Source organism: Mastacembelus armatus, chromosome 1 (genome assembly GCF_900324485.2).
Source record: "Mastacembelus armatus chromosome 1, fMasArm1.2, whole genome shotgun sequence".
Taxonomy (NCBI): domain Eukaryota; kingdom Metazoa; phylum Chordata; class Actinopteri; order Synbranchiformes; family Mastacembelidae; genus Mastacembelus; species Mastacembelus armatus.
In genome coordinates, this window is record NC_046633.1 from 6,756,113 (window position 1) to 6,768,553 (window position 12,441).

At 41.1% G+C, this 12,441-nt stretch overlaps 1 protein-coding gene across 3 annotated transcripts; it reads right to left on the bottom strand.

Annotated features, from left to right (window-relative positions):
• Positions 1–4,442: 4,442 nt before the first annotated feature.
• Positions 4,443–11,441, bottom strand: mmaa (metabolism of cobalamin associated A). Of its 3 annotated transcripts, none has more exons than XM_026302458.1 (7): positions 11,369–11,441; positions 10,656–11,061; positions 10,300–10,422; positions 9,625–9,795; positions 8,762–8,847; positions 7,844–7,993; positions 4,443–5,380 (listed from the first exon to the last, which is right to left on the bottom strand). In XM_026302458.1, exons 2-7 carry the CDS (start codon positions 11,059–11,061, stop codon positions 5,096–5,098), a joined length of 1,221 nt encoding a protein of 406 aa, XP_026158243.1. In that variant the 5' UTR covers positions 11,369–11,441; the 3' UTR covers positions 4,443–5,095. The 3 variants fall into 3 exon arrangements, with proteins under 3 accessions (XP_026158243.1, XP_026158242.1, XP_026158245.1); XM_026302457.1 differs by having other exon boundaries at positions 11,341–11,423; XM_026302460.1 differs by lacking the exon at positions 4,443–5,380 and adding an exon at positions 5,392–5,848 and having other exon boundaries at positions 11,341–11,423.
• Positions 11,442–12,441: the final 1,000 nt, after the last annotated feature.

A 12,441-nucleotide genomic window follows, 5' to 3' on the forward strand; every position in this document is an offset into this window, starting at 1 on the left:
GGCTGACCTCCACATGTTACCAGAGAGAGTGTGCGGCCCAGTGTTACCTGTCATAACACGGGCTATCTGGAGCCCTGGAGCACCAGCCTGACCAGGCCACTGGGCAGCCAGAAATAATAGAGACTGGCAAGAGGGCAATGAGGGGGTCACACGAAGGTAGAGAGGAGTAGGAGGAGGGGGATGGTGAGGACTGGTGGAAGCATGAAGGAAGGACAGTGAGTGGAAAAGCGAGAAGACGACAAGATCCAAAAATTAACTGTAGACCGGAGAGCACAGTAATGATGTGGGAGCAAGTGAGACAAATCAAGAAACAAAGAGGACAAGAGAAAAAAAAAAAGGGGGGAAGGTAAGGAAGGTGATGGCTGTTCTCCATGTTTAATACATTCTCACGCCTCTAAAAATTACGCATAAAGGTGGGAAGGAAAGAGAAGGAAATCTGACTTATGATTTCTGAGCTCTCAGTGTCTGTCTGACACCCTCAAACCAGAAAAATAAGCATCGGTTTTAACAAGACAGACCACCTCACATCACTTCCCACTTGTAATGAAGCCAAGTTTCTCTTGCAAGTATGATGTTGGACATTTCTTGAGGCGCAGCCACTCGCCTGCAGAGACAGAGCAGCTGAATTCACTTAGGCAGGCTTGGCCAGCAGTTAAGGAGCTGGATTAAGAGTGATTGCATTTTGTGTCCTGAAGAGGCGCTGCCTGCCATCTTGAGGGGTCTCATTAACATGGCTGCTGTGGGCTGAGCTGAGCAATGCCACCGGCAGTTAAAAAATAATGGAGACATTATCAACCTTAATGTCTTGTACCTGGAGTGGAGAAGATTTTATAATCACTATTGTGATGGGCCACAGGCTGCCAGTTGTGCGAAAGGAAAAGGTTGGATGAAGATAACCCTTTTTCTGACCAGACCCCTGTGTGTTTTTTTGATCAGCCACTACACGTGGGGAGTCTGAGCAGCTGGATTTCATTAATTGAGTGCTGGCAGCGTTCTGCTCTGGCGGCAGGGGTGAGTCACACTGGTGGGATTGGTCTCTCTCTCCCCGATATCATCTTCCAACCATAACTACAAATAATTATTCACTAAAATCCATTACCGGGGGTCAATCAAGTTCCCCAATCAGTTCTAAAGTCCAATTACTGGCGCCAAGGCTCTATTCGCGCCTTCCTGCAGATGAAGGCCTGGCCCACAGGCTGCCCAGTAAATTACACATTGCAAACAGTGGAATGTGCATGTGTGGGGGAGCAAGTCTCCTCAGGTGGGTAATAAAGCAGAGGTACATACTGGTCTCCCTGGGGCATTCTGACTGTACCATCAAGCAGACTTCACCAGGTTAAATAGGAATTAGCCCATGGATTGAAATGAAATTTGAATAACAACCAAGTCTCATCACTCTACAGGCTAGAGAGCATGCAGCATGCACAGCGCAGCCTGGTATTAACATCCATCTCAGCAGTCGATATAATAAGACACGTAGCCATGAGGGTCTTCTTACGGAGGCTGCACAGTGACCCATCAGAGCAGCATAATGAGTGGGGTGTTACATGTACAAGCATATATACACACACACACAAAACACAGGGCTTCACTGCAGCTCTCCAGCCCCATTAGCATGTGGCTCCTTGTATTGTTTTGCAGCCGTCTTGAAAGTGAGTCCCAAGTCTGAAGGAAATGCTTCTCACACACTCATCTGTCACTACAGAAAGACAGCAGTGCAGCCAGCCGAGTCGGAGCAGCGGGGCGGGCAACAAGGCAGGCAGCATGTGTGCGAGTGTGTGTGACAGGGAATGGATGGCTTGTATGTATGTACAAGATGTGTAGGAGGTGAGTAAGACGTGCGTTTGCGCCTATGTGTAAAAAGAAGGGAGTGTGGGTGAGTGTGGTGATAGGCGCTTGTGTACGGAGCAAGGCAAACATGGCAGGGACGGGGTGAGGCTTTGTGGATCACCAGCCCATGACCAGTTGTCACATTACACACAGCTCCCAAATCAGCATGGTAGCAGGGCTAGACTGACATTTCCCTCAGTGTCAGGCGTCCCTCATGTTCCGATCTGACCAGATACTGACCAAACTATAACACTGACACAACCAACAAAAAGAAAAACATGAAGGTCTGTCCATGCTACGATATGTTTTCTTCGTTTACTGACATTTGTAGCAGCCCTATTGTTCAGAGCTATATTCCAAACTTTGAGGTTTTGGAGGGGAAAAAGCTGAGTTTTTGGACTGCAATTACAACAGTATGAGGGCAGTTTTGTTTTGTCCTGAGCCAGGAAAGCATTTTGACTTCATTCTGCTGACACAAAGAAAGGCTGTCAATGTAAGCCCCTCCATTAAACAAGAAAAAACCTCATCAAAGAGGCAGGCTCTGTCCTCTGCTTACATTCAAGAGATCCAGCGAAATGCTAAACACATGTGGATGGGCTCTGTGTTTAGGCTAAAATGGCCGAACACGATCCGGCAGAATTTTAGTTAATCTTCCTTAGTGAAACCGCATGGTGTTGTTTACACTAGAGACAACTGTGTGTGTATGTACACGCGTGTCTGTGTGTGCGTGGAAAAACGTCCAGAGCTGCAGAACTCACTGTTCCCTTTTGCAAAGCCAGAGCAGTTACAGTGTGTATGTGTTTGTGTCAGCATGATGGAGGAGAAGGGTGTTACTCAGACCTAATGAATCCATCTGCATTCAAGGGGCATTCTTCCTCTCGTATGCAGGCGGGAGCAAATGAGCAGCGACCTGGGAGCCTGACCAGCAGTTGGGGGGCTCAAGCTCAGTATTTTCAAAGCAGACAAGGACAAGCTCGGATTAGTATCAAATACAGCCCATTTTTTCATTTGAAATATAGGCTATTGTCAAAGGCAAGGTTGAGGTTGAAAACAGAGCACTCATACACTACAGCCGTATACTGTACTAAGCAATGGTCTTTTCGTTTTTTTTTCATGAGGATTGAGAATAGCCAAGAAGGGATTGAGGACTATAGTACAGCCTGTGCTCACAGGAGAGTGGCAGCTGCTGATGTCCTCACCTCTGAGTGACCTGGCACCCTCGACAACCTCAATGAAGAATGGATGGAGGGCAGGAGGCGGGGGCAATATGAAGGGGTGGTGGTTGGCACTGAGGGCCCAGTCATTAGGATAATGAATCCAGAGCTGAGTGGAATTAGGGAGACATCTAGTGGCTGAACAAAGTTAAAAAACAACAACTCATCTACGGGGGGATAGACAGTTTATGATGAACACTAATACACTATGTTGACGTCTCCTAGTTATATTACTGAGATTGTATTGAAAGTACAAAAGATCAGGACGGCAACATGATTGCTTCACTGAACACATTTCAAAGAATTAACACCTTTGCCAAATATTAAAAAGATCCTCAGCTGCTGGATAAAGACGACTCTGTATGACTGAAGGACCAAGAATATTATATTTCCATATACTAAGCTCATATATACAAGATTAGGCCAATACAAAAAGTTCTAGCTACTGTTCTTCCACATGAACCATCATCTCAGTCTTTATTGCTACATCTGTATTTTCTGCTAAATATTGGGTAAAAACACAAACCTGTTTAAATGGACTTTTAACCACTGTGAATTATTTACCCTGGATTATATTTTTTTAAATCAATATATAAACTATTTTACTATTTATTTGATTATATTACTGTCCTATTTCTGGTTTGTCTAAACACATATACAGATCTTTTATTATGTATATCACACTTGAAAAGGTAATGCTGAACTATTGAATTACAGAAAACCATGAATTTAAGTGATATCAAGGAAAAACAGCTGAGTGGTTTTAGATGTGACGATAGCTTACTTCTATTTTATAATAAACAGTAAATGAATCTTTGCAATCTTCAAATGACAATTAGGCCCCTGGGAACTGTAAAGATCATTCCATTTTAATATTTTCTGACAGGAATTGATTCATAAATTAAAAAAAATAAAAATGATGAATTGAAATAAACTGCTTATTGCAGCTGTAGCTTCCACTAGTGTTTTAAGCTGCAAGCTGTTTTAGTAGCTGGGATATCTGTGTGGAAAATACCTGATGTGTGGATTATACAGGCATCTGCTATTGATACTAGAGTGCATTACTTTATCCTGAATAAAGCAGCATGTCTGTTTAAAATTAATAAAGTAGCTGCAGTGGAGTTTCTGCTCCATGACTTCTGTCTTTTAATTTCTGTGGTGTCCAGGAGTGCAGTGCACTATGAAGGTAATTCTGAAAATATTAAAGTGTGTTTTGCCTGAATTAGAAGCCAATGTGCAGCTGAGTCACTGAGGGGATACCAAGCACTGACATTTCTCGCTCCAGAGTGCAGAATAAATTTCATTACATCTCTGACAAATCTCAGGACTAATATTCGTAGAAGCTACATTAATCACTCCTTTTTCATATCATGAGCAAACACAAGAAAGAAAAGCTCATCCAACTCTACCAACTGATTTAATATTATTATTATCCATTTAAAAACATTCTTTCAAAATATGATTCCATGCAGAAATGAAAATCACAAATAAAACATTTTGAAAGTCCAAGTAATGACAGAAATTCTACTTGTCCTCTCATCAATACATTTCCTTTTTACAAAATGTGTTAATTAGCGATCGACCTGTAACCAAGAACATCAACCATTAGTCAAAGTGATCAGCAGCGTGCGAACTGTTGGGTTGTAGTGTTCTTGTCCAGAACCTCAGCCCCGAAACCTTCCTTACATTAGAAAACCAGAAAAAACATTTAAATCTGACAACACTCTCGAACGTCAGCTCAAACAAATGAACTGAAACAAACTGTCCAAATCCGAATGGGTCATGAAATTGTAGGTGAGACGTGGAAACTGTCTGCTCACTCAGCCTCTCCTGCTTTGGATTAAAGCTGAAACTGAGTTTCTGTAGAAGGGGGGCCTTCTACCGCAGGTCCTTTAAATTTCAAATGACGTCTTAAAAAGAACAAAACTGCTTCTTTTTGTGCAAATCAGAGTCAAGGTCGCATATTCTCACTTGGTCCTGGTGCTGTGGTTTATGACCCTAATCAGCAAAGAGGCATCAATTACTCTCTGAAAGTAGAGCCCCACTGATTACTATGATGATGAGAAGGCCTTGAGAAGCAGGTCAGCAGCCAGGCCTGGAGAGATGGCTCCTTTTCTGACCCTCTCCTCAAGGTGGGGGAGAGCCTCTCTGACATTGGGATGATTTTGGAAATGGCAGAGGACATTCTCTTGGATCAAACTCCACATCCAAATCTTCTGCTGGGCCCTCCGCCGGGCCTGCAGTTCACCGCTGGATAACATGGCGTCCCGATATGACTCCATCTTGGCCCAGACCTCTGGGATACCCTCACTGCTGAGTGAGGAGGCGCGGACCACCTGAGGAGGGAGTTCGGGGGAGGGTGCAGGATAAATGTGTGAATTTAAAGTGTCTCTTTTTTAATAACTAAGTTGTAGTTTGGAGAACTCAGCTGTTCAGCCTGAGTATGCCACCAAAGGAACAGTGAACCACCTTCCAAACTTTATTCAGTATGGAAAGTTTTACATGTTGTATGGACACATGCTTCATGTTTAAGATTTAGTTTGACACAGCACATCTTTGTTTGAGCCGCTCCATCAAACTCATGGACAGTAACTCCAGGAAAACAACGGCAGTTGCCAGAGGCGACTTTATTGTTCCAATCAGATGCAGCAAAATTGGATCAGCCTTTTCTCTTAGAGCAGAAAACTCTGGAATACTCCACATTATAGAGCATCAAGAACCAAGAATGTCCCAGGTTTGATTCCAACCGAGGGCCATCATTGCATGCCATTACTCTCTTCCTTCTCTTGTTTCTTGTCTCTGCACTGCACAATAAAATTTATTTTAAAAATCTACTAAACTATGCACATCTGCAATGTCTGGCATTAGAGAGTTGTTTATACTGTTTTTATTTTATACTGATATTTTCTCTGGATGATATGTTTTATTCATTTACTTTCATTGATTTTCAATTGTTTTTGGAGTGGACTAATCAACTGTCTGTGCTAAATTGGCACATTAAGACATGTATTTAAAAATATGTTGATTTATGTGCGCTCCCCGCACATAAACAATAAAATACAATAAGTCCCGAATTTGTTTTAGATTCACCAAAAAAATAAAAAATAAAAAAAATGCCAAAAACACAATTTTTTCTACATTGGAAACAAATTGTGGTTTCTGCTAAAGTATCCCTTTAAAAGGCATCAGTGAAAGTGCATAAAAGCAAAAACGGCATTTAGCAGAAATCTAATTTCAGTTGACTGAGTTACTACTTCTCCCAAATCTATGGTTTGCTGTTATGTTTAAGATTTTCCTGCTTGTATTGCCATCAAGGCAGGAGCTGTCATCTCACTTTTTGAACTGTGTAGATAACAACATCTTGTTCACACAAGCAATCTGGAGATAAATATCAATTTAGTGTTTAATTCTTCAACAAGAGACTTCATCGCTTGCTACTTGCTACGGGTTCAAGAGCACATGATGAAATTCAGGGCAACAGTCACACTCAAAACAGGCACAGAAGTGAAACAGCGTCTGTTTCTATCACTTAATTACACAATAGAGACTAAAGAGGAGAAAAGGGAGTTTGGAGGAGAAGAGACAAAACCAGACTATGACGACGATGTAAAATAAACCTACAGATCCTCTACAACCTCCAAGCTGCTCAAGTGTTAATGAAATTACATGTATCATATGGAGATCATTTGATAAACAGCTGAGGAGGCAAACAGTATTGAGATCTAATTTCAGCTGGAATTACTCAACTACTACTACTACAACTACTAACAAAAAAAGATATTCATAAGAGGATACTGCTTGTACCAAAAGTTAACTTGGTGGGTAATTTGTATTTGTACTTTTAATAAACTATTTATTCAGTTGGTCAATGAATCATTCATTCTATTTTTAAGAAAAAAGTCAAAATATTCTCTCAACCAGTTTCTCCAATGTGAGAACATGCTTTCCTAAGTTTTGTGATTTTTTTTTTTAATTATAAGACATTTATAGAACTAACAATTCATTTATGAAATAATTGGCAGATTAATATACTTTTTACATATTACTAAAATCATAGCAATCAATTGATATTTCATTCATGCATTTTGCATTACATGTTTTATGTTTCCAAGCTAAACAAAGTTCAATAAAGACTGTTGAGGATGAAAAGACAAAAATAGACTAATTAACAGATGATGTTACTGTCGGCAAAACAGACAAAAGAGGCCAAAAAAGCAAAGGTAAGAAGAAACAACGCGAGGAAAGCAGACGACGAGAGCCGCCTGTCAGCTTTTATGTGAGTATGCATGCTTCTAATCAACGAGACGCATTACGCAGCAGCCAAGAATTCACAGCAGCGGGAATAGAAGGTGGGGGTGCTGGCTGGCAGCTTGCCCAGTGGGCAGATGCTGCATTGGACTGGGAAAACAAAGGGACAAGGCCAGGCAGGCAGGCAGACATGCAGGCAAGCAGGTGGGCGGGTGAGCTGGGACATGCGGGGAGGGGTGACACACTGCAGTACTAAAACCATGATGCTATGACATCATCACCATCTTCATCATTATCACCACCATCATCGCCATCCTAGCCCTCCCTATTCTTTCCAGGTCAGCTGACCTCTCAGTGAGATAGCTTGTTGGGTCTACAGTGCAGTAATACTTCTGCTGTAGCTGCCCAGTAGGTCACATGTTAAACACTTGTCAATTATTAGTTTTTTTAAATGCCTAATCCTTCTGCTGGTGGCTCCCTTCATCACTACACTCACCTGTAAAGATATACACAAAACGCACACAGTCATTCTCCTACATACATACACACACCTTGGGGTTCCAGGACTTGGACTGTCTCCTCAGCAGCTTGAGAGCACTGGTATATTCAGTCTGGATCCTCCTGGCTGGAACCACAAGGTCTCCATCTGACTTTGTCACCACCACCAAGTCAGCCCTTTCAATGATGCCCCTCTTGATACCCTGGACACAGATTTTGGAATTAAAGAGACTATTAACTTCTCAAAACAGTGCGAATTAATCTGATGTCTAGACTCCTAAACTGCTGAGGGATCTGTGTACAGAGTGATGGATGGAGCTGCACAGTTGAAACCAACACAATCAAAAATTCAATTCAATCAACTTTCCATCCAGCCCTCACTGATTTGAGCTTCAAAACAAAGTACTTGTGCTAATTTAGTCACTGTTAAAAATACCTGTCGCCTGAAATGTAGTTTCACACTTTTGTACTTCATAGTGTAATTGCAAATTGACTAGCATACATTTACCGATTATTGTATTGAAGTTTTATCTGTCACTTTCAATGTGTTATTAAAGATGAAATTACAATAATTAAAATAAATGCCTCTTGAGCTTCTTAATGTCACACCTTAATCACCATAATATTAATCCTAATGAGTTTGGCTAATTAAGTTATTAATTTAGCTAATTAATCGATTAATCAGCATCCAGTTTTTGTCAACACGATGCTGACAAATGTGAAATCTGTAGTGTAAGAATGAACAGCACAACACTCACTCCATAAAACAGAAGTTTGTAAAATGTATCAGCCTTCTTATTACATTCAAATGACCAATACCAAAACATACAGAAATTATTGGATATTCTTAGGATAAGCAAAGTCACATGGAATAGTCTGAAAGTTTGTTTTTCCAACCACCACCATCAAAAAAACTCCTTTGGTCCAGTTTCTGACAGAAGAAGCAAGATGTGACAACAATGTTCACTGACCTGGAGTTCATCGCCGCCTGCTGGTGGAATCAGCAGAACAAACATGTCAACCATGTCAGCCACTGCAAACTCCGACTGGCCCACACCTGGAAACAAAAATAGAATTACCAATGAGCAACAACACGAAAAGTGTAACACTCCACATTAAAAGAGCCACCAACTTGCATGTTGCAGCATACAGTAAAACTACAAATTCACCTGGAAATGATTTTAAAATACCCTCTATGAAGAACAAAATTCAGAATTTAGCATAATAAGTATAAGATTACTGGTCAGGACTCGTTCAGAAGTTCAAAAATGTCTCTGCATATTCATGAGCTTTTACAAACTTCACAGTGAATAAATTTTAGCCTCTGGGACACAACGAAGGTGTCTGGTGAAAAGGAGCCAGAGTGAGACCACAACGCAGAACTGACCAAAGCGTTTCTGTTGCACAACGACACAAAGTCCATACTGAGAGTAGGAACAAATATTTTAACATAACTTGTAACAATTGTAGAATTCATCATGTTTTTCCTGATTTTAAAACATAATTTTAGAAATTAATCAGCTTCTTATGTCTTATAAACCAATGTTGCAGCAATACTAATAGATTAATAATAAGGTGTCGCTTATAGTGTTAAATACGCAGAATGGTAGCGCACCACACTGAGACTAGCCCTACTGACAAACATCAACACCACTGAATATTGACTAAATATGATGGAGTGAAAAAGGATGGGAATTTCCCTGGGAAGCATCCAACAAAAATTATATTTTTATTTTTCATTTCAAACAAGAGCAGATACAGTTTCTGCAGCATACACATAACCTTAGTAAAAAAAAATAAAAAATTCACAGATACAAATGGAAACGTCTCTTACCTACAGTCTCTACAAGGACGATGTCATATCCCGCCCCCTCGCAGAGAACAATGGCTTCATTGGTTGTTCTGGTGACTCCGCCAAGTGTTCCTGAGGTCGGTGACGGTCTGATGAAGGCGTTCATGTCTCTGGAGAGTTCAGTCATACGAGTCTTATCACCCATCAGAGAGCCTGTAACAAAGTACAAAGTACAAATTAAAAGTTTTCTGGTGTAGCGGTGCTGCTGTTGGTTGTACCATTGTATCCTAACTAATCAATCAAAACAGCACAGCAATCACTATAATAAATTGTACACACCTTATTACAATTTACTGATTCTGCTCAATTTATTAGATATGCATAGCTAAAACCATTGTAGTCTACTTCAAGACTCCTGAAATAAAACCTCCTTTCATGAAGGGGCGAATGTTCCACCTGTTCGCAGAACAAAACACATTTCAGCACAAACGTCAGCCTCCGAAATGATCACGCAGTTTAATCAACACCTCTAAAACAGCTCGGACAAACACGGAACATTGAGACCATCGTAAAGGGAGAATTTATTACAGGACTGTTGCATTAAACTGCATTAGTTTTCCTCTGTGTAAAAACTGAGTGTAGATCCGTTGTGTTTTAACACACATCCCAATAAGAACTGTTGTATTCACAGTGGATGATCTGTGTCTCGGATGCTACCTCCTGTGGTGCAGGAGGATGGGTCAACAGCCAGCACTGACACTTTATGTCCACGTCCTGTCAACATCTTGCCCACCACCTCAATGAAGGATGATTTCCCTGCTCCAGGTGGACCAGAGAGACCTGAGGAATCAACAAAGAGATCAAATAAACAAAAATCAAACAGTAGAAATCCATAAAGGGACACAGTCAATGCACTCTCTAAGAAGGGGTCTGCATGAATACAGGATGTGGCTGTATCCATATCTTCTATTAATTATCAGTCTCTTGTCTGACTCGTTTTAGGTAGCTGATGGCCTCCCTAGAGGATTCACTTAAGGGAGACTACCAGAGATGGTTTACAGCTTAGAACACACCTACTCTGAAAGCCACTGGCTTCTCTCCATTCCTACTCTCCTGCTCCCTCCTGTAGGCCAGCACCCTCTGCAGCAGCACCTGGGCCAGCTCTTTCTTCCGGGGATGCTGGGTCTCCACCAGAGTGATGGACTCAGCCAGAGACGCCCGCTGTCCTCCAACCAGTCCTTCATACAGTCTATTCAACAGTCTCTGCTCAGGCCCACTCAGGTCGTCTATGGGCTGGATGGGAGCTGTGCTCTCAGTCCTTCTGTGCTGGTAATTGCTACTGGGCAGAAAGTTCCGGTACCAGGGACGAGAACCAGCGAGGGGCCCTCGGTGAAAGCAGCATGTCCAGGTGAAAGGAAAAGAAGAGATGTGGCGTAGCAGGGAGACACCAACCCGTCCCATTTTACACAAGTGGGTCATCTGGGCCGAAAAATATGAGTCAAATAATGAGCCAGTGGAGCCTTTTTGTTATAATGTGTGTTTTAAAATAAAAAAAATAGTGAGCAACAAAACTAAAAATAACTTTTTCAGTCCTATTCTAAACGAACAATTAACCGGTGCATTATTAGCTGAGACACAGCTAACATTAGCTAAACAGCAAAATGCTAAATAAAATATGCTGATACATGTTTTAACACGACCACAGATCGTAAAGCTCGGGGTGTAATTGTAACTACAGCTGTCACATAAACAACTTACATGTGTAATTGCGTAAAGTCACGCTGACCTGAAGCAGCTACACGAAGGTGCTTCATATTGTTGTTTCATTCATTCTCTTCCGTTTCCGGCGACGCGCAGCAACGCCCCCGACAACAGTTCCGTTTAATCATTCGCACACAAAAATACCTTTAAACTCTATAAATAAACATGGCTGCAAGATGTGGTAAGATTTTAAAATATGTTAAACCTTACGGTAGATTTATAGAAAGTGGATTATAAATAAAAACGCAGAGATGACAGTGAACAGCTTTAGCCAGCAGATGGCAGCAGAGCTCAATTTTCACATCAGTCATGACTTTAAATAAAGGGCCAATGTGGGATGATTTTATTGTGATGTGACGCTATATGAATAAATTGAACTGAATTTAAAATTAATTTGATGTGATAAGAAGAAAAGCGAGCCCCTCATACACATAACTCTGTGTATATTTCATTTTGTGAAACACTGGATCATATTTTTCTTGAACCTTAAATAGTTATTCAAATGAAATTAATAAGAGAAAATTAATAAGAGGAAATTATTATTTATTTATTATTAGAACTGCAACAATTCATAGATACCTAAAACATGATATAAGGCCCCAACTATACTGGCATTTGGTGAAGAATCACAAACCATAAAAGGTTAGAAATTACTGAGTTAGGCTATAACAATGGGTTTTATTTTATAAGATAATCATCTTTTAACTGTAGCTATTAGTTCCTTCCAAAATCTAGTGAAGTAGAATGAAGCAGCATAAAATGTCAACGTTTAATACCGCAGGCATGTAAATGTACGTCCCATCTCCGGCAACAAATCGCAGCACTCAAATTATGAAACTGTAGTGTGCTAGCAGGTGTGACAGTGAATGCTGGATTTTTAGTATACAACAGGCCTGTAACAATCCACCTGACGTGCTAATGGTGGATTTGGGAGAAACATGCAAAGTCTTGGGAGCCATCAGTACTAATCACTGCACAGCCATACCACCCACATCATGTTGAGCCAAATGAATCCCTGACACGCAAGACGCACATTTCAGTCAGTGTTTTCCGGGGGAGCTTCCTGGAATATTGCTGTAACTGTTCCAGTACCATCAC